Source organism: Sphaerodactylus townsendi, linkage group LG06 (genome assembly GCF_021028975.2).
Source record: "Sphaerodactylus townsendi isolate TG3544 linkage group LG06, MPM_Stown_v2.3, whole genome shotgun sequence".
Taxonomy (NCBI): Eukaryota; Metazoa; Chordata; class Lepidosauria; order Squamata; family Sphaerodactylidae; genus Sphaerodactylus; species Sphaerodactylus townsendi.
This window is the reverse complement of record NC_059430.1, coordinates 34,253,774-34,279,449: the sequence shown is the minus strand read 5'-3', so window position 1 is coordinate 34,279,449 and position 25,676 is coordinate 34,253,774. Positions and strand designations below refer to the sequence as shown.

At 42.0% G+C, this 25,676-nt stretch overlaps 1 protein-coding gene across 1 annotated transcript in view; it reads right to left on the bottom strand.

The window, feature by feature from the left end:
* PAH (phenylalanine hydroxylase) overlaps positions 1–21,853 on the bottom strand; it is a 36,074-nt gene extending 14,221 nt beyond the window's left edge. Inside the window, exons 1-5 of the mRNA XM_048502318.1 lie at positions 21,705–21,853; positions 19,214–19,321; positions 11,628–11,811; positions 6,090–6,178; positions 2,785–2,852 (exon numbers count right to left, since the gene is read on the bottom strand). Of these exons, the coding sequence (XP_048358275.1) occupies positions 2,785–2,852; positions 6,090–6,178; positions 11,628–11,811; positions 19,214–19,321; positions 21,705–21,767 (512 nt within the window). The 5' untranslated portion in view covers positions 21,768–21,853. The remainder of the gene's footprint in view (positions 1–2,784; positions 2,853–6,089; positions 6,179–11,627; positions 11,812–19,213; positions 19,322–21,704) is intronic.
* Between the last annotated feature and the right edge of the window lie 3,823 nt (positions 21,854–25,676).

Below are 25,676 nucleotides of genomic sequence, written 5' to 3'. Positions count from 1 at the left end.
ATAGACCATTGCTCAGGGTGGCAGGTGAGAGGAGAGAGACCGAGGGAAACAAGAGCGCAAGGGAGGAAAGAAGTTTTTGTTTTTTTAAAAAAAATAGCTGGTTTTTTTAAAAAAAAAATTGGGTCTCTCAGGGTGCTATCTTAAATTGTCCATCTTTTTCTGAAGAATAATTTTGCTAAATCTGCAAAATTCATTTCCAAAACCCCTACAATTTAATTTTAGTACAGTTTTCTAAGCTGCTGCTTCTCTGAGGCTTAGGTGGATAATGGAAGAATATACAATTCTATAGCGATCGATATCAATATCTATCTAGCTATATACACACACACACTCTCAGATGAAACTCATCTGGGAGTTGTTCCTCAAGTGATAGATAAGAAGGACACAAACCAAGTGACCCTTGCCTTCCCTTCACTGCCAATACACAGAAGGGTTGGAAGAAGTGAGAAATTTCTTTTCACCCTGGAAAAAGATAAAATCAGCAAAGAAGTTCCATTTCACACACTATGTCCATGGAGACTGACCAAATATTGGAGAGGGGACAGGTAATGCACTTGCCTACCCATTCCATGGAAGGCATGCAAAGACCCCACCCATATGCAAATATAAGCACATAGACATCATTCCATGAGACCTGAAGCCTTGAAAAAGCAGGGTTCTTGGTGGCAGGAATAGAGTCTTACATTTCTATATATGTAGGACCTTTCACTATCAGGTGACAGAGCATACATCAGGGCAGAACTAGCAGCTACCTTGCTGCTTCCCCTGTAAATGTGTTCTGTTTCCCTGGATATATCATATGGAAAGCATTATAGACTCCAGGCTAATTAGGAGCTGAACATAAAATGAAAATGGTAGCACAAGTTGGCCTTGTCAGCTGTGGCCAAGCTCTGGTGCCAAGCAGACTAACTTCCTACATCTAGTGTTGCAGGCGGTCCAGTACTATTCTACCACTGAATGATGGTTATGGGGAAGGTGGTTAGAGGTATGTGGGGTGCACATGATCCCAGTGCACCAATTCAGAGGCAATTCTCTTGGTTCACATGCATTGATTGTATTGTTATGGGTGCAACTGCACAGTGTGGCCATATCAGATTCTGTCCAGCACAGCCTCCTCTTCACTTTTATGAACACAAAGACCTTCCATCCATTTCCCTTCTTCTGGATGCTAACCAGGCTAGAGATGGGGCCAAATTCTGCTCTAATCACCATGCAGGGATCTCTGTCGACTCTCAACCAAGCCTATGAGGAGATCAACTTGGCCCAAAAAGTTTAGTTCCAGCTGCATCTCCATAGGTATAATCTGTGCTCTGAGCCTTAGATTGGTTCTAAAAGATAGTCAAATTCCTATTTGGTAAGCCTTCATGGGAAAGAGTCCCAGAGCTGTGAGGTAACCGCTGAACAAGCGGCACATACTGCCTATGAAGGCTATTATTCTTTACTCACACTGAACATGAAATGGACTATAATTATCTACCCAAACAGGATATTTCTTTGTCAGTTCATAGTTCCACTGACTTATCAAGCAGATTTGATCATCAAACCAAGCTGTGAATAAAATTCATTTGAGATTAAAGTGCTCCTTTTATTCCCCTCCCCCATGCAAACTAATAGCAAAACAACCCACGGGAGGAGGGGGGGGGGAAATCACACAATGCAACTGGACAGAAGTGACACACACAAGAGCATTAGATCAAGACCAGACGTGATGAATCATTTCAATACTGTTTACAGATCCTACTTTCATGTAAATTATCCACACACTTCCCCTGCTCCCTCTTGTTTAATATGAAGCATACAAGGCGCTACTTTAATTTGGCGCTTGTGGCTTTGTAGTCCCCTCTGATACTGGAGAGCAATTAAACAACAAAGCATTGCGGCACTGTAGAGAAGTCCTCATCTGAATGCAATTTAGTTCTCTTAAGCTGTAATTTTAGGATAAAGGCCATCTGAGGAAAATTTAAGCACACCACAGAAAGAAAGCCAGCAAGGGGAAACTAAACGCTTTGGGAGGAGAATCTGTGAGAGGAAAAGGATGCTCTTCACATATTCAGGCCAGACTTTTGGATCCTATACATGGTCCAGAGTCCATAGTTCCTTCCTATCTTCTCCCCTCATTTCCAAGTAGGCTTGCCAACCTTCAGGAGGGAGTTGAAGTTCTCCCAGAATTACAACAGCTGTCCAGATGACAAAGATCAGTTCCTCCCTCCCGCCTTCCTGGCTCTGTGCTGTGTTTCCAATTGGGGGGGGGCAATTGGGGGTGCTGGATATAACACCATTTCACAGCAGTAATAAAACATTTTGAAAGCATTTTAAGTCATATGACACTTAAAACACTTTAAAGTTGTTAAGCATTTTGAAAGCACAAGTTCAGATATAGCTGCTTTTGTCATAAGAGGACAATTCATTTACAACCTCCCAAAGTTTTGTGATTGATCCCAGTACTCTATGGCAGCCATTTTGTGTGTGTGCCCACCCCATTCTCGAAATTCCAAAAGTGTTCACAGTTTCAACAAGATTGGAGATCGCTTGGTCTTCATTATACCCGGCATGGGATTCAGCCTTTTCGCACCAGTTCAGTAGAATCGGTAGCTAATTTTTTGTCTAGTTCAGAGAACCGGTTGAAATCCTACCACTGAGTTCATCACCAGAAGTTCACAACCGGTTGTTAAATTATTTGAATCCCGCCACTGCGGGCCAGCATGGATCTCCTACCAATAGTTTCATTGTGTAGAAGATTTGGGTTCTAATCATTTCTTTTCTTCATTATCTTTGCATACTCACTGTCTGTAGTTGTAGGCTATATCTGCAAATTCCTTTCTTCTGGTTCGGTAAACAGGATCTTTGAAACCCTGAAAAAATATTATAAAAATTGCTCTGACTTGTATTGAACTTTCTAGAACATGAATAGGATTGAACAAAAGTGAAAAATTTCAAAGTGTCTTCAAGATGCTCATGTCTGTCATGTGGGGTATTAATAGAAGTGGGCAAGATTCTGAAAGGCCTGCTTGTAGAAGTACTCAATATGCAATAACAAAGATGCAGGTATGTCTCAAAAGTTTATTTTGAGTGCTTTATATAGAATAGCCAGAGATACAGGGGCTCCTAAGGAATAATTTCAAATGGCTTTAAATGTAGTCATACTATTCTAAACCCACTCACCTGCTATTTTCAACAGCCTAGAGGTCGGGGGGGGGGGGGTTGGGGTTGTTAACATTATGCAAATGGAACAGGAGTGCCCCTCCACCACTATGTCACAATCCCACTCCCAATTGGTCCCCTGTGGCATCTGTACAGCAGGAATTGAACTTCAAACAGTGGAAGAGTTCCCTTGATGGACTCAGAGACGCATCACATCTAGTTGAGTTTTAAGTAAAGAGATCTGAAATGTGTTTGGAAGGAGACACTACTTCGGTCTTCTTAAGGGTTGACAGACACAGCTTGGAAACTGTTGAGAGCTGGGGTAGGTACATGGGGGGCACCTGACTGCCACAGAGCTCCCAGCCATTTTTAGAGTGGACTGACATTCCTTCCAGGATTTCCCTGGGAGTGATGTCACACTATCACTCAACAGTAATTTTTTTTCTTATCACTGCTAGAGCACCAGTGGGAAACAGGTACTGGGGACAAGTACATGGGAACGCTGCTCTACTTAGTTGTCCTAATTTTCAAAGCAATTTGAAGGTGCAAGCTATCATTCTAGTCCTTATGATTAAAAAAAACTTTTAAAAAGACAACAACATGACTGAAAGTTTCAGACATTTAAAGGAAAAAAAATGATGTCCACCATAAGTTGCAGGTGCCCAGTTAGAAAGATGAAAAAGTCCTGATCAGGCCTAGAGCCAGAGCTTTCCCAACAGACCATAAAGAGGGTCCGAATCTACACGTTTCTTCACATCTGTTACAGACTATATCTAATTGCACTTGGGCTCCCCCCTCCCAAATAAACAGAGGAAAAGAATCATTATCTAATTAGTATGAAGAGCTGGATCTGAGGTGCATCTTTCATCATCACGCATTGAGAGTTTGTTAAGAGAGTGGGTCCCATTTTCAAGCTCAGCCGCTGTTTTATCCTGACAGAAGAAAAGATAGGGGGCTTTAGCTCTCTCTTCCAGAGCCATTTGGTCTCCTGTACCCTTTCCTTTCTTCTAGGATACTGCCAAATAATAGTACAGAAAGCATGGTGCCTTTGAGATTAAACTGCAGCTACTGAAGGGCTAATCACTGCCTCAATTAGTGTAATAGCAGCAATTTTTTTTCCTCACCGCATGTCATTTATTTACAAGCTCCCAGCGTCAGTTAAATTAATAGCAGTAATTTCCGACTGTACGGAATCTCCTAATGTAAAAATAAAATGCTAATTTGCTACAGGGATGTTTTTCTGTCAGTTCTTATGTACTCATAGGGTGACATGATCGTCTGTTCAAAAACATTATCTGCCCAATAACTGCATCGGTCAGACCTTTTAAGGGCCTCAAAAAAGACTTCTGCTGTATAAACTTAAACTTATTTATGTTTATTTTTATTTATATCTTGCTTCTCTCCCTGACAGGGGACCCAAAAAAGCTTCTTCACATTGTTCCTTGCCTCCTCAAGTCAGTCCTCACATGAGGGTAGGTAAGGTTGTGTGACTGTGATATGCCCAGAGGTGGGATCCAGCAGATTCTCACAGGTTCCCAAGAGTAGGTTACTAATTATTTGTGTGTGCCGAGAGGGGGTTACTAATTGGTGATTTTGCCACGTGATTTTTGCCTTAGTTACACCCCTCCTCTCAGCAGTAGCGCACAGAACTTGAAGCAGTCTAGCAGGAGGTGCACTGGCGTGTGTGGCAGCCTGCGGCTGCATGCATTCGTTTCCCACCCAAGGACTGGCACAGCGGCTGCGTCCTTGCCACAGCCCTGCACAGGAATGCCCCTCCCCCGGAATGCCTGGCCACGCCCCTGTTGTGCCCCGCCCAGCCCCATTGGCACTACGCCACAGTTTGAATCCCACCACCATGGGAACCTGTTATTAAAATTTTTGGATCCCACCACTGGTAAGATTGTGTGACTGTGATGTGCCCAAGGTCCCCTGATGAGCGTCCATGGCTGAGCAAGGGATTTGAACCCAGGTTCTAGTCACACACTCTAACCATTATGCAACACCAATACTGCACTTCTTTGAGACAAATATTTCAGAATGCAAGAAGGGCATTTTATCCTCAGGTTTTAAAAACGTTCCCATATCCTCTCTTATAGCTTCATAGTCACAATCTCTGACATATGGCCCACACCTTCTCTGAAATAAGATTGCTAAAATCTGGCCAGGGAAATTCGAAGAGATTTGGGAGTGATGGTGTGAAGGGGGAAATTTGAGGAAGGGCCTACCCTCTGAAGCTGCCATTTTTCCAGGAAAGCTGGTCACTGTAGTCTAACTGTGCAATAGGGAGGGGGGCTGAAGCCACATTGGATGTAGTGTGACCCCTGCACTGGTGCCAGCGCCCATTTCTCCCTGTAAACTGGCAAGGATGCTGGCGTACAGGCACTTATGCGGGTGCAGGGGAGCAGAATAGCAGCATGACACCAGATCCCAGAAATCAGGCCAGATGCTTTTGCTGCTATGCCATTCAGGTCTGTGCTGGCGTCCAGGAGGGGGCATTCACAGGGGGGGAGCTGACTTTAATCGACTTCCAATGGTGTTTCTGCCCCGGAATGCCCTCTTTCAAATGCATGGTGTCAGTTTGTTTAGGGAATGGGCTAACTGGGGAGAGGTGAGTGTTTTCTCTCTCTCTGCTGAAGCCTGTGCCACTGATTCCCACTTTGGGAGTGGCACCACAGCACTGTCCCCAGCCACCAGTCTACTCCCCACTCCCATTAGATTGGGCTGTAAAGATCAGTTTTAATTTCAGGTGAATTCCTGGCCTATCTGGTGATTGGCATCCCTATCAATGAATCATGGGTCCATTTTGAAAATCTTAGGTTACAGAACCTTTGTCACTAACTGATACATTTTCACATTCTTCTCTGTGCAAGTGAGGTCTAGGAAGGTGAGGTATAAAGGTTGGGAAGGTCCAAGTCATTAAAAATGTTGTTCATCTTTTTTTCCCTTACTGGGTGATCAGCATCCAGCTCTGCTCCATAGCTGAGAATCTGGTTGGCAAATCTGTCCAGCTCTTGAATAGTCCTTGGGAACCATGGAACTAGAGAGCAGAAAAGAAACAGGAATTACCTTGAGCTTCTTATCTCAATTTGCTTTTGACATTTCCTGGTAGAAACGGTGACATGTACATGATGACAGCTAGCTGCATGATATAAAGTTTTACCCCTCACACAGACTGCATTTAAATGGCAAGAATTCCCCATTCCCCGGCAATTACTGCTGCAAATGCACTGACAATGGAGCATCTACAAAGTAATAAACAAGGGACAACAAGGAGAAAGCCTGGCCAAGGCAAACAACCCACAAACTCAAGGCAGGACCCAGAGATAAATTGGTGAAGACATATATTAGCTATATTGAAGCAATGAAAACACCACAATATTCAGTGTCTAAAGTCTCCTTTAATTGTCTCAAACAGAGTATTTGTGAAGGAGAACTCAAATCGTGAAGAAGGAACCTGAATGAAAAGGACTTTTGTGTACAGCAATCTCCAATCTCCAATACGATACCCGACGAGAGGCATCAAAAATGCTGGCACGCTGATAGGCATTTTCGACTTGTGAAGTCTTCTTCAGTGTTTATAAATTCAGACTCTCTACATTCGTGAACAGCATGGAAGCTGTTATGGCAGCTGGTTCAATATTCCAAATGCATGAATTTTTCAAACATACTCAACAAGTTAAGACCTTATGAATGGGTTGTCCCACTAAGCATTTAGACACTTTATGCACACGAAGATGTGTGAGATATACGGACTATACCTTCCGGTTATGAATGGCTCAGCAAAAATGTATGAATGAAATGTCATGAATGGAATGTTATTTATTATACTGAATATTGTGCTGTTTTCATTGCTTCAATATAGCTAATATATGTCTTCACCAATTTATCTCTGGGTCCTGCCTTGAGTTTGCGGGTTGTTTGCCTTGGCCAGGCTTTCTCCTTGTTGTTCCGAATTACTCGACTTACATTTATCTGACAACATTTTCATCAACTGATTATGTGCTTCATAGATACTTCTTATGGACTTGTTAACGGTGGAGATTTTAACAACCTCATTCATATGGTAGAGTTATAACACCAGTTGTACTTCCATCATGCCCTAATACACTTGAGGTCTACCACAATTTGTCACTAGAGGGCAGCAAATCATTACATGCCTGACCATCTCTCTCTGTCTCTCCATCTCTCTAGGCACTCGTGCGTTTTCTTGGGTATATATGTGTGCATAAAGTTCTGTTTCCTTTGAGACATCACCTCTGGAATATATGGATGAATTCTTAGGAGTTGCATATGTGGTCCTGAGATTCTTCTTAACACTGGCGGTGGGGGGGGGGGGGTCATGGTTACATTGTTGGGTCAGTCCCTTCTGCATGATTGACTTTAATATGTTGGCTGGATTTTTGGTGTTTTTCAGAATTCACTGTCCCTTAGGGATGGATTTCATCCAGAATCTATGATATACCATAGACTCCAGCATTTGAAGCTGCTATTTTCAGCAGGTGAACTGGACTCTGTAGGTTGACTGTGAGATGTGATTCCAGGAGAACTCGAGATTCTGCCTGGAGGCTGGCAACCGAAGGCGTGTGGAGGGGTGGATCCTGACACCACAACCACAGTGAATATGGGCTAAGTTTAGCTGTTATGACTCAACACAGAACTTTCTCTCAAGTTAGAGCACCATTTGCAAGCTGAGGTTTTAGAAAGAACTACTTGCCAAGAGCACTTAATGAGTCTGGAGCAGAGGCAAGATTTAAATCAGGAACCTCCTGGATCACAACTCATTCCCTTGGCCACTATGCAAGCACCAGGAGAAAGCCGGACACGGTGGCCCTTACCCAGTGTCGCCAGGTCCCCACTGGCCACCAACAGGGATGGGGGAGGGGAGGGTTGCCAGGTCTAGGTTGGGAAACCCTTAGAGATTTGTAGGTGAAGCCTGGGGAGGACAGAGACCTCAGTGGGGTATGATGCCATAGAGTCCACCCCCCAAAGCATCCATTTTCTTTACAGGAACTGATTGCTGAGGTCTGGATATGAGCTGTAATTTCGGGAAATCCCCAGGTCCCACCTGGAGGCTGGCATCCGCACCCTCACTTGCATGCCATAGTCCTCTGACTAGCTGCTGCTGGAAACAGATCATTGGAATTGGCCCTTGGTCTGATTCATCTGACTGCAATGTTTCGGAGGCAACTTTCAGCTGCCCTGTCTCTTCTCTGGCAGACCCAGTGGACAAATCTCAGCAACATCCCCAAGCAAAGCAACCCATTCCTAACAGCATAAAAAACTATTTACCTCTTCCCTTAAAACTGGGAGCTATTTGGCCCTTCCACGTGCTCTCTTCTGCCCATGTTAACCAGACTGGCTGTCTCCTCATCCTGCCGTTAATGAATGGCCAGGGCAAGCTGTTGCAACACTGACCCTCTGTGAAGCTGTACAGAGCAAGTGTGGGCTGATCAGTAATAAATATTGATTTGTCTGCAGGAGAAACAGCAGTGTTTTATGGGCCTGCAGTGGACACCCAAGTGGTGACCAATTTAACATGGGGTCAGAGGCTTAATGGGATGCTAATAAGCTATTTATATGAGGGGCAACTAAACAGAAGGGCTCCCAAGGTTCTGCAGAACATTCTGCCCATTCCGGGGAGGGGTCAGACGGGATTGCTTAGATTTATTGTCATTTTTAGGCACAGGTTTGGGTCTTTTTAAATACAGCCAACTGCTCTGGTCAGCCCTGGGGTCCTAGCTAACAAGGCCTCCACAGACCCTCGGCCTTTAGCTTGTCTCCAAACAGCAATAAATTGTGTGTTCTTTCCCCTTCTGCTGAGACAGAATCATATTTAATTATTTTACTCTAGGCTCCAGGGGGTCGAATGTTCTATTTCTTGCTCAAATTGAAAAGCCTTGGGAAAGACACAGGCTCTGTTTTCAGGGGAAATCGCTGGGACCCTCATTTCAACAGATAAATAACTCATTTGTGGCTGGAGGTGGACTTTGCAGTTACAAAACCAGAGGTGACAAGTATAGATGGCACAGAGTTGCTTTGTAAGGGGTACTTTCTGGTCTTTTCTTGTCCTGCAGTTGCAAAAAGGTTAAGCAGGAAAGCCTCTCTACGCCTTCCATCCTAGAATCAACATTCTCAGCCATTTTTAACATATCAAGGTATGTGACAGAGCTTTCACCAAACCAGAAATTACCCAAACAGTTGATCTGACCATGCCTGAAATGAAAAGCGTTACCAATGTTGCCTCCTGGACAAAAGTTCATTTATAGTGATGAGGACTGGCGGGTGGAAAATAAGAGTACATAACTTTTTGTGTTAAATGTGTCCCAATGTGGCATAGCATCACAATATACAAAATGGCAGTATCAAGCAGCCCCTTAACTGCCTGATATTAATTGCATTTACTTGAGAGAAACTGGTAATGACTTCAGTGGAACATGGTCCCAAATCTGGGTAATAGAAGCAACTTTATATCGGAAAGTAGTGAAGAGGAGTTTTCTTTTGCCAAAATTAAGAAAGACAAATCCAGACACCAGCGCTCAAAAAGTAATTAAATGTTCCACTTCAGGTGACTGTGATTCCCTGCTAAGCCATAACTTTTTGCCTGACACGTCCCTTTTCTGAATGGAGGAGTCTAACTCCTCCAAATATTTTCCTTTTCCCTCATGTCATGTCATGGATAGGGCACAAAGGAAAGTGTAAGGAGATTATCGGGATTTATTTCAGAAAGATATTAACGCCCTTTCATGTTGCTCCCAGGAAGGAAGACAAGGCAGCAGACCTAAAGCGTTTAAAGGCATCTTCAACAGAAATCCTGTTAGAATCACATCTGCTATCCGAAGAGTCGGACGGGTATTCATAAGAGTCGAGCGTGCGTGCATGTGTATATGCAACCAAGCATTAGCAATAAGAAAGTTTGTATTAATCAAATAGCACGCTTTAGGCAGCCAGCCACCCTCTGATAATGGTGCTACCCCATGTGGTGTTTAAAATGAATAGGAAATTTATAAATAGTGAATTTTGGAAAAAAAAACTCTGAGAAACACACCCTGATTAGCAGCTTCTGCAGAAGCTACTAGGCAGCCATTTAGGGGAACAGGATGTAGAGTCAGATGGACTATTTCTGGTCCCGTTGGGCTGTTAGTTATATTGTCATAGAATTCTAGAATTTATGATGTCAGCATGCATTCAAATCACTGGACACTGTGATGAGAAGAAAATGCTGGTACATGGAAGTTACCTGTACCAAACATCTCTCAAAGTCATTAAACACTTGGACATATGACATTGCCTTAGACTAAGTACATTAAGTAATGTACATTTGGTACATTAAGGCCTGTATTGTTTACTTGGATTGGCAGCAACTCCCAGGGTCTTGGCTAGCGGACTTTCACTTCCCACATTGACTACATGATCCTTTTAACTAGAGATGTCAGATATTGAACTTGAGACCTTCTTCATGCCAACCAGGTGTTCTACCACTGAGCCATAATCCCTGGATAACTCATCCTCTCCCAGTCCCTATAGCAATTTAAACAAACTAGCAAAATCAGAGCAGGTCATTGTACCTCGACTGCAATAATAGCACTTTCCCCTCATACCAAGCGGTAACAACCATCCCTTTCTTCCTGTTCAGTGATATCATCGCAGCAACCTCTTTGTTGTTGATTCCACCCTAGTATGCAAATCCTCTGTCTACTCATACAGCAGATTTCGATGTTATTTATCAGTCTGTAGAGGTGCCTTCACTGGTGTTGTCAGTCTGGCACCAAGTAATCTATTCTGCTCACATTCCCCAAAGCTGTGTGACAGCAGCCACAGAAAAAGGTGGTGTGTCACAGAACAAAACATAAATGTGGTCAGAAAATATCTGATTCAACTATGTGTTTCAGATATATATGTATATATTCTACATTTGATTATTGCTCCAGTTGGGTAGACATGTTAATCTGAGCAGCAGAATAGAACAGGAGTCTTATGGTGCTTCAAAAACTGCGAAAATTTATTCAAGCGCACACTTTCCTGAGTCAGAGCTCAATTCAACAGATACATTTTTACTGTCTCATTTTGTATATGCCAATAAAGGCCTTGCTTACTTATTTAGATACATTTCAATGCATCTTACCAAAGGAATTTCATCTCTCAAACGCCTATGCTGGAATGAATTTTCTTTGTCTTTAAGGTGTCATTGCACTCCTGTTTTTTCTTGGACACTTTATCCTCACAACAGTTCTATAAGTAGGTTCACATGAGAGGCAATGACTTACCTAGTGTTTCCCAGAGAATATCACAGCTAAGCAGAACACGAACTCAGCTCTCTTGGGTTAATATCCAACGCTGTAGCTGTTACATCGCAGTCTCATGCACTTGAGGCAACGCAACAATTTCAGAGAACTCAGAAATATTTACTCAGTGAAAAAGACTCAATCAAACTGAGAGGTTTAACAAAGAATGCATATGCAACATTCGTCTCAGCAATATCCTCTTACCAGCATCCTTCTTCTTTGCTCGTGAAAGCTCATGCACATTGGCCCCAATCTCATCTCTCAAAGCCCTGACAATGTCCTCCAGAGCAGAGAGATTTCTGCTGTCCAGGTTTATGAAAAATTCATATTCATCTTTGTTGAGTCGGGAAGGTCTGGACTCAATATGTGTCAGGTTTATCCCTTTTTCCTAGAAGAAAGAAGTGGCTACCATAAATATTTTATAGTGACACAGAAAGTGACCAGTTGATGGTCCATTATGCATAACACTGTATGAAAAAAAATCTTCAAGACAAGAATTCTTCTTTGTAAAAATTAATATTGGTGGTGTTCATTCAAAACCCTTTGCATTTAAGGCTTGAAAGACCCATATGGAAGTAACAAGAACAGTGACGTTGCTTTGTGGACCCTGCAGAAGCTGCTTCATAGACAACAGAGCCAAGGCAATAGAGTCATGAATATGGCCACCTGCCTGCCTGCCTGCCTGCCTGCCTGCCTGCCTGCCTGCCTGCCGGAGTCATCAGGTCTTGATGGAAATTTTCATGAGGATAATTTATTTGTATATTATTTGCATTTGCATCTTATTCATTTTCATTTTCTAAAGAACTCAGAGAACCATTTTGTAGAGATGAGAAATCAGAACTTCACTAAACAAGATCTGACCCAAATCATTCTAATATTTGAAATGTTCTAAAACCGAACAGAATTATTTACGAAATTCATTAACAGTCAAAAACTTTCCAGTTATTCTCTTCTCCCCCTAAGTAATTTCAGTTTTATGGGCAGGGAGAAAGGGAAAGTTGTGCATGACAAGGTCATTGACCAACCAGAACTGAATTATCCCCAAAGGCATTTCTTTGCACAAAATTTCCACTTTCTGCTAATCATTGCACCTGGGGATGGGTCCAATTCTGTATAAGCATTGGCCCTGTTTGCATGAGGGTTATGACTGAAGCAGGGGGGAAATTTGCTCATAACTACAACTAGGCAGGCAGCATGACTTGGGAGGATAATGACAGATGGATCAAGACACCTGCAGAGTAGAGGTAAACATGTTATTGGCAGGGTCTGAAAAACAGGGGCTGGGGGTGGGGTTGATAGAAGAAAATGGAAGCCACCCATGCATTCCTTGCCCATTATATGGGTAGGATAGGCACATGAAGGCAGGACAAAAGTGAGGTTCAGGGCTCCCTAGAAAAGATACATCCCTGTTTTGAAACCCAGAAATGCAGCGGTGCCATTTCTGGGTGGCAACTCTCCCTGTCCAACCTTGAATCATGCCATCTTGTGATTATTTTGCAGAAGCCAAATAGAACTTTGTGTATACATTACTACTGTTGTAAACAATTAAATGGATTCTATGTATGCTCCCCAAAACACAAGTCCCTTTGCCCATGGAAGAAGAGGGGATAACTGTATAATTCTGTGTTGATAACAACCATAGATACTGGTTAAGTAAATGAGTTCTAAACAATCTCTTAGAAAGTAATGATGGCTACATAATGTGAAGATAGCTACACAGTAAATGCTATGAAAATATAACTGTATTAAGTTTAATCTTCAACAAATTTAGCAGCATTCAATCTCTCTCTCTCTCACACACACACACACAGAGAGAGAGAGAGAGAGAGAGAGAGAGAGAGAGAGAGAGAGAGATAAAATGTCTGTCTTGTCAGAAGAGACAATAAGAATTGCACTTTCATACGTTCTTGACAGTGGGCAGTACAGATGAACTTAACTAATTTGGCCAGATACCAACTCAATAAGTTGAAAAGGTCAGAAGTTCATTTAAATTCTGTGATTCAGGAAAGATGTCCCTACTTAATGGGTCTGCCTCCATGCTAAGAATGCATTTCGCTGGACTGAGCCCTGAGGTCAAGTTGTTTTAGTTTGCTAAAGGCCTGCATCCTGCACACAGACAGTGCTTTGTGTCTGCTATTTAATGAGGTGCTCACAAATCACAAGAGGACCCAAGCATTAGGGAAAGTTAAAATTACTCCAAGCAAGATTTATAATGATGGAGACCAGACACAGCAAGTCATAGTCTGCTTTAAGTGCGGCTCCATCAGTCTCATCACTGGAGTTAAGGCTTTCAGTTTATACAGCTGATTTGGCCAAGGAGATGTACTTCTAATGGCTAACAAGCATTCTCCTGATTTTCCACATCAGTAACAGGGGAAACCTGGATCATACATCCAAAAACCTTGAAGGAAAATGTTACAATCCTCTCCTGATCACCTTACAGCCAAAACCCGAGGATAAGTTTTCAGGGATCTCTGGGCCAGTACAAAGCCCTAGCAATCTCATTGAAAAATGGGAGGGTGAGAAGAAGGCAAGACCCCAGGTGACCTCTTTGTGCAAAAACTCATGGACTCACTGCAGAGCAAAGTGAATGGGGACCCCACAACTGGAGAGATGGCCAATACAACTGTGGAAATGAAGACCTTAAACGAGTATCTGGTAATGTTTAAAAAGTCATAGGGCAAAAGAGGACAGGAAAACAGGGCTATGTGAGGGGACAAATCAGAAGGACTTAACATATAGATCTGAGTTCTGTGATGCAAGCCTTCATGCTAGCTTCGTCATACTGTTTACAATTTATACGTCAGTGCTCCTCACTCACTTCACACTGGCCATTGTACTTAGTGACCATGATAATGAGAGATTACATAAAACTACTCAAATGGGTTAAAACAATTCAAACAATAAATGTAAAGCCATTGTCAGTAAAAGAACAGAGTTACACATAAAGAACATAATTAAAGATAAAATTGAAATACAATACTAATCTGTAAGAAGAAGTGTTTGGATTTATGCCCCGCTTTTCTCACATGGAAGAGTCTACGCGGGAATACTCAAACATATGAAGGGCCGAAGGGCCGTCTAGACCAGGGATAGGGAACCTGCGGCTCTCCAGATGTTCAGGAACTACAATTCCCATCAGCCTCTGTCAGCATGGCCAATTGGCCATGCTGGTAGGGGCTGATGGGAATTGTAGTTCCTGAACATCTGGAGAGCCGCAGGTTCCCTACCCCTGGTCTAGACATTCAAAGACATTTGGTAATGGAAGCAGTGAGTGAGATCCTACTGCTCTCTATTCATATATACTGTACATGTTTTTGAATGTTGGCACATCTCTTTAGCCATGACTTACCACTGTGAAACAGGTACAACTAAGTTGCTGCATGGCTTCCATTTGTTTTCATTTTTGCAGCTGCTTCATCAGAGGTATAAAAGAGTGTTGGGGCTGTACGCTGTACTGTTCTATGCAGATACTTTATTATTATTATTATTATTATTATTATTATTATTATTATTATTATTATTATTATTATATTTATAAACCGCCCTCCCCCGAAGGGCTTAATAACATTCATCTAGTTCCAGAGACTGGTGCATTTTGAGAATGTGCCCAATACTTTCTCCATCATTATTAAATGTTTTAATAAAAAAATCTACAACATATTATACATTATTATAGTTCAGTAGTAATGCTCCACCCAGTGTCTAATGCTAGAAGTGCAACTGACTTTATGTGTGTATGTCTGCTATGAATCAGTCCTTTATAGCATCCTAAAGGTAACAGCTTTGAAGTTACATAATACACCCATCCAACTTTATCATTCTAACTTGAAAGTCTATATTTATGTAGCAAAGGCCCTTTCCGCACGGGCCGAATACAGCACCCTGGGGACTGCAAAAACGCCGTCCCCAAGGAGCTGTTCGCATGGGGGGGCGCAGCTGCTTCGCAGTCGCGCCGCCCTCGCTCCTCCCCAGCGGCGTGAAGCCGCCATTTTCCCACCTCGCTCCCCGAGCGAGGTTGTTGGAAAACGGCGGCTTCCAGCCGCTGCCGTGCAAATCTAGGAAACCCTTGTTTGAGATTCCAATGCAGAATCTCATATAGATCTGCAGAAATGATGCAGAAATACAACTTCATGCTGAATGTTCATGTTGAGGCAGCATGATGTGACAGAATAGAATCCATAAGATCCAGATTCAGCTACCCAGTCTGCCTCCTGGATGATCATTGGCCAGTCAATCTCTTTCAGACTGATCTACTTGACAGAGTTGCTGTGAGAATAAAAACCGGGAGGGCAAGATGATGCACAACACCCTGAGCTCCTTTGAAGGAGGGTGCCATAAAATTTTTCTGAGGAAGTACATTTTCAGAAAAATCTCAGCATGTAAAAGATTGTCAGATTGGGGCTGTCTAGGCCATAATGCAACTGAATTCTCAGCAATATTCTACCTGTTCAAATATTGTCTCTTTCATTCTTTTGTCTGATGAAACTTTATACCACTGGGCATTTTCCATGAAAGAGACACTGGTTAATTTTTAAACTGGTCCATCAGAAACAGATATCCTATAACAAATGATTTTGCCAGTTGCATCAATATACAAACATCACTCCCCTCTGGGAGTGATGTAAACTTTTCTGCTGCCAAACGGCTTTGCAAACATGAATCTTTCAAGACAGTTGGAATGGTTTCCCTAACTAAAGCAACCATGGGTCATGCCAAACATATCCCAAATACTGAAAGAGATAACACTTGTTCTGAAGTTCTGGTTACTTAATGGAAAGAGAAACTGGAGAGAAACTGGATCATCTTTGTGGATTCAGAAAGTCCTGCACACTTCTGTGATGTGCTATAGAGAGATACTATATCACACTAACCATTTTTTTTATTAACAAAGGAGCTAAATTCCACCCAATACAAACTCTAGCTGGAACCCACAGTTTTAACTGGGTCAGAAATGTTTCTGAGGTGGATCCAGATCTGCCACATTCCATTGGGCAAGAGTCCCACTTCGGAAGCCGAATTTGAGGTCTAAACTGTGCCAGAACTTCCACCCATCATGCTTTTGATTTGCAGTAAGCACCTCTGAACATTTTTGGGAACATACTGGCATGAATGAAAGAAAACTATGTACTGCATTATCATATCAGGAGAGCAGTCATGTTGCTCTGTAGGAGAAGACCTAGATTCAAATACTTTAGAGACTGAATTTTTGGAGCATCACAATGGTCACCAGAAATACTACCGGCTGCATTTGTCCAAAGAATCACCCCAATTCACACACAGCATTGACAAGGGCAGGCTGGTTAAAACTGATTGAATGAAAACAAAATGGGCCAATTCCGACATATCTCTTGCTAAATGCTTCCTGACATTTGCTGAAGGTTTCCTATGGACGTTTCCTCTACTTGCTTCACTGCTGCCCACTATTTCAGTATTTAAAGTACACGAATAAATGTAGTTTTACCTGGCAATCTTCTTAGCTTCAAAGACATATCATTAAAACAAAACAAAAAAATGGAAAATTGCCAGGTGGAATTGCCAGGTAAAACTAACTTTATTTATGTACTTTAAATGCTGAAATAGCATGCAGCAGCAATGAGAACAAAGGAAATGACTGTGGGAAACATTTAGCAAATGAAGGGAAGTATGGAGAATCCCTGCAATGGCACAAAATGGCGGGTGCAGCCTAAAAAGAAAACAAAAGTGGAAACTTTAAAGTCAGGCCAGAAAAATAAAATGTTTCGTGCTTTCTGCACAGTAAGCTGGAAATGTTTTCAAAATGGTTGCAGGGGAAAAGTCACTAGTTTAGTATTTGCAGAACAAAACATTTTGAACACAAATGTTTTCATAACGTTGTGGGGGAGGGAATTGTGCAGAAGTTCACCCCCAAACACTCTTATTTCCGTCATAAAAACATTTTATTTGTGTTGTGCAGGAAAAGCTTCTGCTTTCCTGAACTACTTCATTTTCTGGTGCTGCACAAATGCAAACAAGCAGCGGAAAGATGTTGTTTTACTTGCTGGAAGCCAGGCAAGCTGAAAGACTGAAGAGAATACAGCTTGCCAGTCTCCACACCCATAGGAATGCTGCACTATCTGATAGGCAGGCAAAACTGCAGAGGTGAAGAGGGAAACAGAAGCGGATACCAAGGCTGACCATATCAAAATTAACTGAAAGCTCCTTCATTTTATTATGAAGTCAGGATATAAATATTTGTGATACATAACATAATACTGCCACTTCAAGATAAAAGGAAACTTTCTCTCATCCTTAATATATATAATGTGTTTTGGGGGGAGGTTATTTATTGCTTTTCTGTGCTTTAAATGATCGTAGTTGTTCAGTTACACAATTGTGTTGGATGTTTGGAGGGACGGGCGCAATTTCACTTCATGCCCTGCGAGCCATTTTTTTGTAGCTATGCCCCTGCAACTGATCTCCAGGTGATGAAGATCAGTTCGCCTGGAGAAAATGGCTGCTTTGGAATGTGAACTTTATGGTGTTGAACCCCACCATCTCTCCTGACCCCATCTTCTTCAGACTTCACTCCCTAAATCTCCAGACACTGCTCAACCTGGAGCTGACAACTCTATTAGTCTCCTCCCTTTCTGCAAAGAAAAGGGAGTTTGCAATTCATGCTTTTCTGTATAATAGTCAACATTTGCCTGGGTAAATAACTGAAGATGTCCAGTAATTGGTTTTCTACAAACATCCCGCCCCTCCCTTTTCCATTTCATTTGGTAGCTAATTTATTTTTTTTCCAGCTATAACAATGTAGGTCACAGTTTATTGCGCAATTTTTTTGTTTATAATGTTTTTCTTGCCAGAAGGAGATGCTTTTGAGAACAGACCAAGGACTCTTAAATGGGAACAAACAATTGAAAACCCCAGAGTCTGGGCTTTCAGAACGAGGTTGGTGTCTGCAACGAAGCACACAGGGCCATTGTGCGTTGTTGTCGCCTTCCTAATTCTTAAACGGGACCATGATATTTTAGGAAATTATGACTGGAGCCTAGTGAACTTCAAAACATGAATCACACTGAAACCACTACATTCTCTCAAAGCTGTGGACTATAGATGGAACTATACTAGACACGGTGGTAAAGGCATACTTACCTCTGAAAGCAGTAACTGCAGGTCTAGTTCATGCATCTGCAACAACTAGTAGAATTTTCCATGCCAGGGCATCATTGTGGCATTCCATATTTGAATATGAATGATGTGATGTCATCAGTCATTGTTGGTAGCACCAGCCATTAAAATTATCACCACTGTCTGATCTATGTTGGCTAATTCAAACATTGTAGTCACCTGCCTGATGCTATAGTGAGCATGCATGCATTAATAAATTTATACTTGATACACACGCCTTTTTGTATTTTTTTCATACACATTTGACTGGTGTCTGGTTTCTGGCATAATTCATAGGTAGGGCTGCCAGCCTCCGGGTGGAATCTGGAAATCGCTGGAATTACAGCTCATCTGCAGATTAGAGAAATCAGTTTCTCTGGAGAAATTGGATATTTTGGAGGTTGGATTTTATGGCATTTTACTGAGGTCCCTATCCTCTCCAGACTCAACCCCCAAATCTCCAGAAGTTTCCCAGCTTGAAACTGGCAACCTTACTTTCCCCGACCCCCTACTCCCTACCCCGCACCTGCTGATGGCCAGGGAGAACTTGGCAACGCTATTCATATGTCAATCAACAGCAAAACATAATACACCGGAATTGCATTTTGGAACACCAGTCTGAATTCTATCTCCCTATAGATCTAGCAAAAAACACATACCTCAAAAATGCGTAGAACTTTAGCCAAAGCTCCAACTTCTTCCTTGAGAGAGAAGATCAAGGAGATTGCACTGCTCTTGAAAGTGTTTTCTTCGATGTACATAGATTCCTAAAAAAACAAAACAGGTGGAGTTAGCTGTGTCTTCCATGACTAGAAATTGATAACATAGAATATACCACAAGAGAATGGTAAACTTATTAGACTTGGGCTAATACTCTAATGCCATTTTCCTGTCTATCAAGCTACATAATATCTCCAAATCCCAATACAGGATTCAGTCTGTATAATTTGGTCCCCAGAAAAGACATAGTCCTTTTTTTAGAAACTGTGTGGTTACAATCTTGTAATTTGATGCATTATTTTGCCACACACACAAAAAAAGCTGGAAGACCACCACTAAACAAGAAACTCCTGGGGTCATTCATGTTAACAATCCTCAATGGCAGCTAATTATTAGGGGATGGTTTCCCATCTGGTTAAAGTGCTCATCAGAGTTTAGAGAAGGCTCTAGAGATCTAGGTATGGATGTCTAGACCAGAGATTGGTTCACCCAGAGAAAATGATGGCTTTGGAGGGTGGACTCCATGACAGTACATCCTGCTGAGGCCCCTCCCCTCCCCTCCCCAAACCCTCCCCTCTACCAGCAAATCTTCAGGAATTTCACAACCCAGAATTGGCAAGCCTAGAATCAGTTGCCATGTAGATTTTGCCTACAGCAAAACTTAAAATGCATTTGAAGGAGAATCTCCTGAGGCAAAAAATAACATGAGAATCTGGAGGACAGAGGATTTGCAGTAGAATTTCTTGGACAGCCACATATCTCTCACCATAATTACACTGTTTTTCCTTAACAATTATTTCTCACATGTGTAAAACAAGTGCACCGATATATTTTTCACCTGCTTGGAATTTCTAAAGATTTAAAGCTGACGCCCTAAAGGAAAAAAAATTGAGAGAATGAGCCCAGTCATCTGCCAAGTCCAGCACCCTTCTTCGTCCAGTTGCCAAATACCCAAGGAGGGTCACAAATAGGGCAAAAAGACCAGTCACCCCCAGTTGGTTCCCTCCCCCCCCCCAATAATGACGTTCAGATGCATAGTGCCTTCTAAAATGGAGATCTCATTCAGCCATCATGGCTAATAGCTGTTGATGGACTTTTCCTCCATGAATTTGCTGAATATATAACACTGTCTACTCTAAGCTATTGGCCATAATCACCATATCTTGTAGCAATGAATTCAGCAAGCTCATAGGTGTTGTGGGTAGAAGATCTTTTGCCTTAATGTAATGCCTATCAATTTCACTGGGTGCCCCAAAGTTCTAGTATTTCAGAAGTGGGATTTGTCTGTTCTTAGTTTCCACAACCCACTACTCATAATGTAATTATCTATCTTCCCCTCCCAAGTCATCTTTTTTCTAAATTAAAGTACTGTAAAGGCTTCATTACTGACTTTTGCTGTTTTCTGTCTTGACATGAGCACATCCTTTTCATTCACCTCATAATAGAGGTTACAAAGGTGTTCACCAAAAACATAAGAATGATAAAATGGACTAAGGACAATTCCACACACTATAGTGGGATGCTCTGGCTCAATGGCAAAGCATCTGGTTTGAAAGCAGAAGTTCCTGGGTTCGATCCCAAGAATCTTCAGTTGAAACATCAGGTAAAATGTAATGTGAAAAGCATCCACTTGAGAGCCAGCGGACTCTTATCTGGTGAACTGGACCAGTCACAGAACTCTCTCAGCCCCACCTGCCTCACAAGGTGTCTGTTGTGGGGAGAGGCAGGAGTTTCCCTTATGGTTGAGAGCTACCATTCTTCATGATGATCCATCATGGCCCATCCAAGTGGCTCGGCATGGTTGCTGTGGCTGAAAATACCATGAACACATGAAGCTGCCCTATATTGAACCAGACCATTGACCTATTTGTCATTCTTATCTATTGTAACTGGCAGAGGATCTTCTCTAGGGCCTCCAAGTACACGTCGTACAAATCACTTCCAACCAGCTGCCCTGACCATCTCAACCTACTTACACAAAAGTTCTATTTAATAGCATATTTAAAATGAAAACACTGATGTGGCCTTGAGCTTTACAACTCTTAAACTTCAGAAACTCACTAAAACTCACTAAAGCAAAGCAGGGTGTCCAGCTTTTCAACAGCTCTCTGTGCATTTCACTGCAGCTTGTTATGCAATAAATTGTTAACTCCAGAATCATGCAGTAATTATGGCAGATTGTTAGAAGCACTGATTCAGGGGCCCGGGGAAAAATTGGCAGTTCCCAGATTATGTTGTAGGAATTGTTTCATTGCATCTTGTGCTTAAAACCCCCCCGACCACAATGGAAACTCATTCAAATATGAAATCACATGGATTAGAGACAAACGGGCCACATTATGGAAGCCATTTACTTTGAAAAAAAATTATATATTGTAAATATATACACTATTCCCTCCACGCAATAAAATGCTGGAGGTGGTAACGTACCTGAGAAACATCTCCATTCATGTTGATAACGTCTGCAACTAGTTCTCGCCGCAAGCCACTCATTATCACAATGTTTCTTTCAGTAATAAACGCCTGATGACCTTACTGTTTTTGCAGGCTGTTGCAGGTACAATGTGCACATATATTTCAAGTTCAGTTTACAGCTGACTGGTCAGTCCCCTCCTTTGATCCCTCTCAGTATCTGGGTAGAGTTTGGACCCGTGGGGGTGTTGTCCTTTCACACACCCCTGCACCACCCCTTCTGGCTCCAGCAGCAGAAATCTTTTATCCATGTATAAAGAATGACACAGAACTGGAGCACCAACATGTGGATTTTGTTTGGATGGATGTTCTGGCTTAAGCCCTTGTGGTTTGTTTTGTACAATATTCTAATTTCAGCCCTTTGAGGCTTTTTCCACCCACATGAGCAAACATTAATAATATTCAGCCTTAAATTCTTGTGTTGTTTCCATCTGCACTTGGTTTTCTTGTCTGTGCTAGGGAGGAACCAAACATATGAGTCTTAAAAGCAATGTTATACTTACAAATACAGAGCTGCCACCTCTTGGTAATTGTATGTTAATTGGTTTCTACCTGTAATTAGAACCTTTTTTGGTGGATAATTTGCCTGTGTATATTGTGAAGGTAGGACTGAGCACTATACAAGTTTCAATCATTCCTTCCCTCCCAAACAAATGTCAAAGATGAAGGGTAAAGACAGGAACACCGTGCATGCCTGAAACGAGAACTGTATGTGTAAAGTTGAAGCTGACTTATAGGGACCCCGGTGGGGTTTTCAAGGCAAGTGATCAAGCAGAGGGGGTTTGCCATTGCCTTCCTCAGCAAGGCCTTCTTTGAAAGGCTCCCTTCCAAACAATGACCCAGGTTATACCACGATGTCTTCCTTCCTGAAACAACTACTTGGAACCAAATACTGAAAGCTGGGAATGTATCTTTTGTTCAGTTTTTATTTTTAAAGTGATGGAGTGAGGGCAGATATCTCATTTGAACTGGACTGCTTCAAGTTCTGCGTGCTACTGCTGAGAGGAGGGCGTAACTAAGACAAAAATCACGTGGCAAAATCACCAATTAGTAACCCCCTCTCAGCACACACAAATAATTAGTAACCTACTCTCGGGAACCTGTGAGAACCTGCTGGATTCCACCTCTGCATAGCCCTGATAGGAATTACAGCATGCTACTCCCACCCACCACCCCACACTATTACAATTCATCAATAAAAATAGAGGGAAACCATTCACAGATCTCTCAGACTCTCTTATTGTTCGCCCCTAAGGACCCATTGTTTGGTAGACATACCATGCATCTTGTTCTTGCTGTGATTAGCACAATCACACTTGCTTGAAGTTTGGGGGTATGATAATTAGGAGCTATGATCACCATTAGGTATCACACCCATTTTTCAACTCCACATATCTAAAGAAATGTGCAGGCACATGAAAGCTTATACCAAGAATAAAATGTTTTTGATCTTAAAGGTGCTAATGAGCTCAATTTTTTCCCATATTTTATTGACCTTTTTCCAGGGTCTCAGGATATAAACTTAATGTAGAGAAAATGGAACCACTATTGCATAATTTAAGCTCTTTTGATACAGCCTTATCATATCGGCTTTCAAGTATGCATTGAAATAAAGACCACATATTTAATATTTAACATAGGAAAAGATATTTTCCTATATTATATTATATATATAATTATATTATAATATTTAATATAGGAACAGATAATTCTGAAATCTGTAATTATAGGCATTAAAGATATTCCCCATATTCTTCTTCATAATGTTTTATTATTCTTTTATTTTATTATAAATGCAATTAAATGAAAGTGATCCTGAAATTAAGCTCCTTGCTCTCTAATATCCCTGAAATAATTCTGAAGGCTGTTTTGCATTAATCTAAGGCCTTGTTATTGATGTTAGTCTACTCATTTTACTCATGCATATTTTCACAGAGCCTTGTGGGAGTTGTAGTTCTCTCTCCCCTACATCATTGAAATACCTGATCCAACCATATGGGGCCTTGAGGAGAACCAATTTCATTGACTATGTACAGGAAAAAAAATGAAACTCCACCACCACAGCAACTGAACAGCTGGAGCTATGCACCCTTCCTTTCACAAATTCTCCCTTGCGTTCTCATTATTTCTGCAGACACCCACTAGACCGGCAAGATGATGTCTAGTTCTGCCCAGAGTGAGCATCATAACTGATTTGCTTCAATACATAGAATTGCTTTTTGGGCTTCCGCATCCAATTCCCAGTGTTTGTAGATGTGATGGGGGAAAACAACCTGACCTTCTCACCAGAGATAGGGAGACTGCTTATATCCCGGGAGGATAAGAGCTACAGGCTCCAGCCATTAGCCAGAAGTATTCCAATTAGAGTTCATAAAGTAACCCCTTCCATCCTGAAAGAACGCAGTTGCTTTAAATTGAGCTGGCAAAGTAAGGAGAAGGGCAGTCCATCTCCAGTCACCAGCATAAATATGCACAACAAACAAAGGCCTTTGGCATTTGTTTCACTGGGAACACTCAGCTGCAGGGAATTTGCCACACCCTCTCTTTCTCCCAGCAAAACCACCATTTCACCTGACTGCAAAAGTGGGGACAAAAACACTTTTGCCCCTGGGAGTCTCCCATCTCAGCAAGAGCACCAGAGAAGATTAGCCTGATTCCAGCTAGGTGTAAATACCTGTGCATGACTGGTCATGTTATGGACACACTAACAGCCTGAATGTTCCTTTTGTGTCTCGTGTGTTGGCCTGCAATTCAGTGTCTCATCTCCCTTTTGTGTTCAGTGCCTGCCCAGTGGCACCTTGTATTGAGTTTTAGCTTCTGTGATTCACCTGAGGAGAGACAATATATGCAAATATAGTTGAACTCTCTTTCACTTGTACATGGTGTGTGGGTGTCCAGTCAAGTCGCAACTGACTTGTGATGACCCAGTAGAGTTTTCAAGTCAAGAGAGGTTGGGAGATGGTTTGCCACTGCCTGCCTTGGCATCATGCCCCTGGTATTCCTCGGAGGGCTCCCATCAAAATTAAACTCCTGGAGGGAGGACAGTGGAAAGAACCCATTCCAGTAACGAATGATCTGCTAAAAAATGGAAGTTTTATTATTCTGCAGGTTGTTCCACTGAAAGTCAACCCTCCTACCTTAGCCAATCAGTCCAGTTTGCAGTCTTTAATACTGCATCAGGTTCTTCTGATGTGATTCTATCTTTGGCACTCCAAAGTTTCTTAAAAAGAAAAAAAAAGGTGTGAGTGTTGATTGTTTCATTTATATCCTGCTCCATATAAAAGAGAGTCAGGGTGATGTAGTGGTTCAGGAGTCTGGGTAGGACCTGGGAAACCCAGGTTAAAATACCCACTACCTTTGACACTCCAGATGTTATGGACTACAATTCCCATCAGCCCCTGCCAGCAGGGCCAATTGGCCATGCTGGCAGGGGCTGATGGGAATTGTAGTCCATAACATCTGGAGTGCCAAAGGTTTGCCACCACGGCACTAGTGCCTTAGAAGATTGGGCCAGTCACACATTCTCAGAACTGACCTTAACTAGTATTCTCTGTGTAAGGTTGTTTTTTTCTTAACCATCTGACACAGAAAAGTTAACCTTTCTAACCTTATTAAAAATCTTGCAATTGTTTTAGGGTTAAGCATTTTTAGAACGGCCAAGACCTTTTAATGACGACATTTACACTTGCCAACCAGACATATTTTTAACCCTAATCTGTGACATGATCCCAGTTTTTTAACAATTGTCCTGTATATTTTTAACCACTCTATCTTTAGATATTTGCTTCCCTTTGCCCCATGGCTATTAGCCCCAGTAGGGGGAAACATAGGTTATCTGCTCTTTTCCAGAGGTGAAAATAACTTAAATTTCTTCATACTTTCGGGGGGGGGGGGGGGGGCTCAGAGTTAGGGTTGCCAACAAACTTGGGA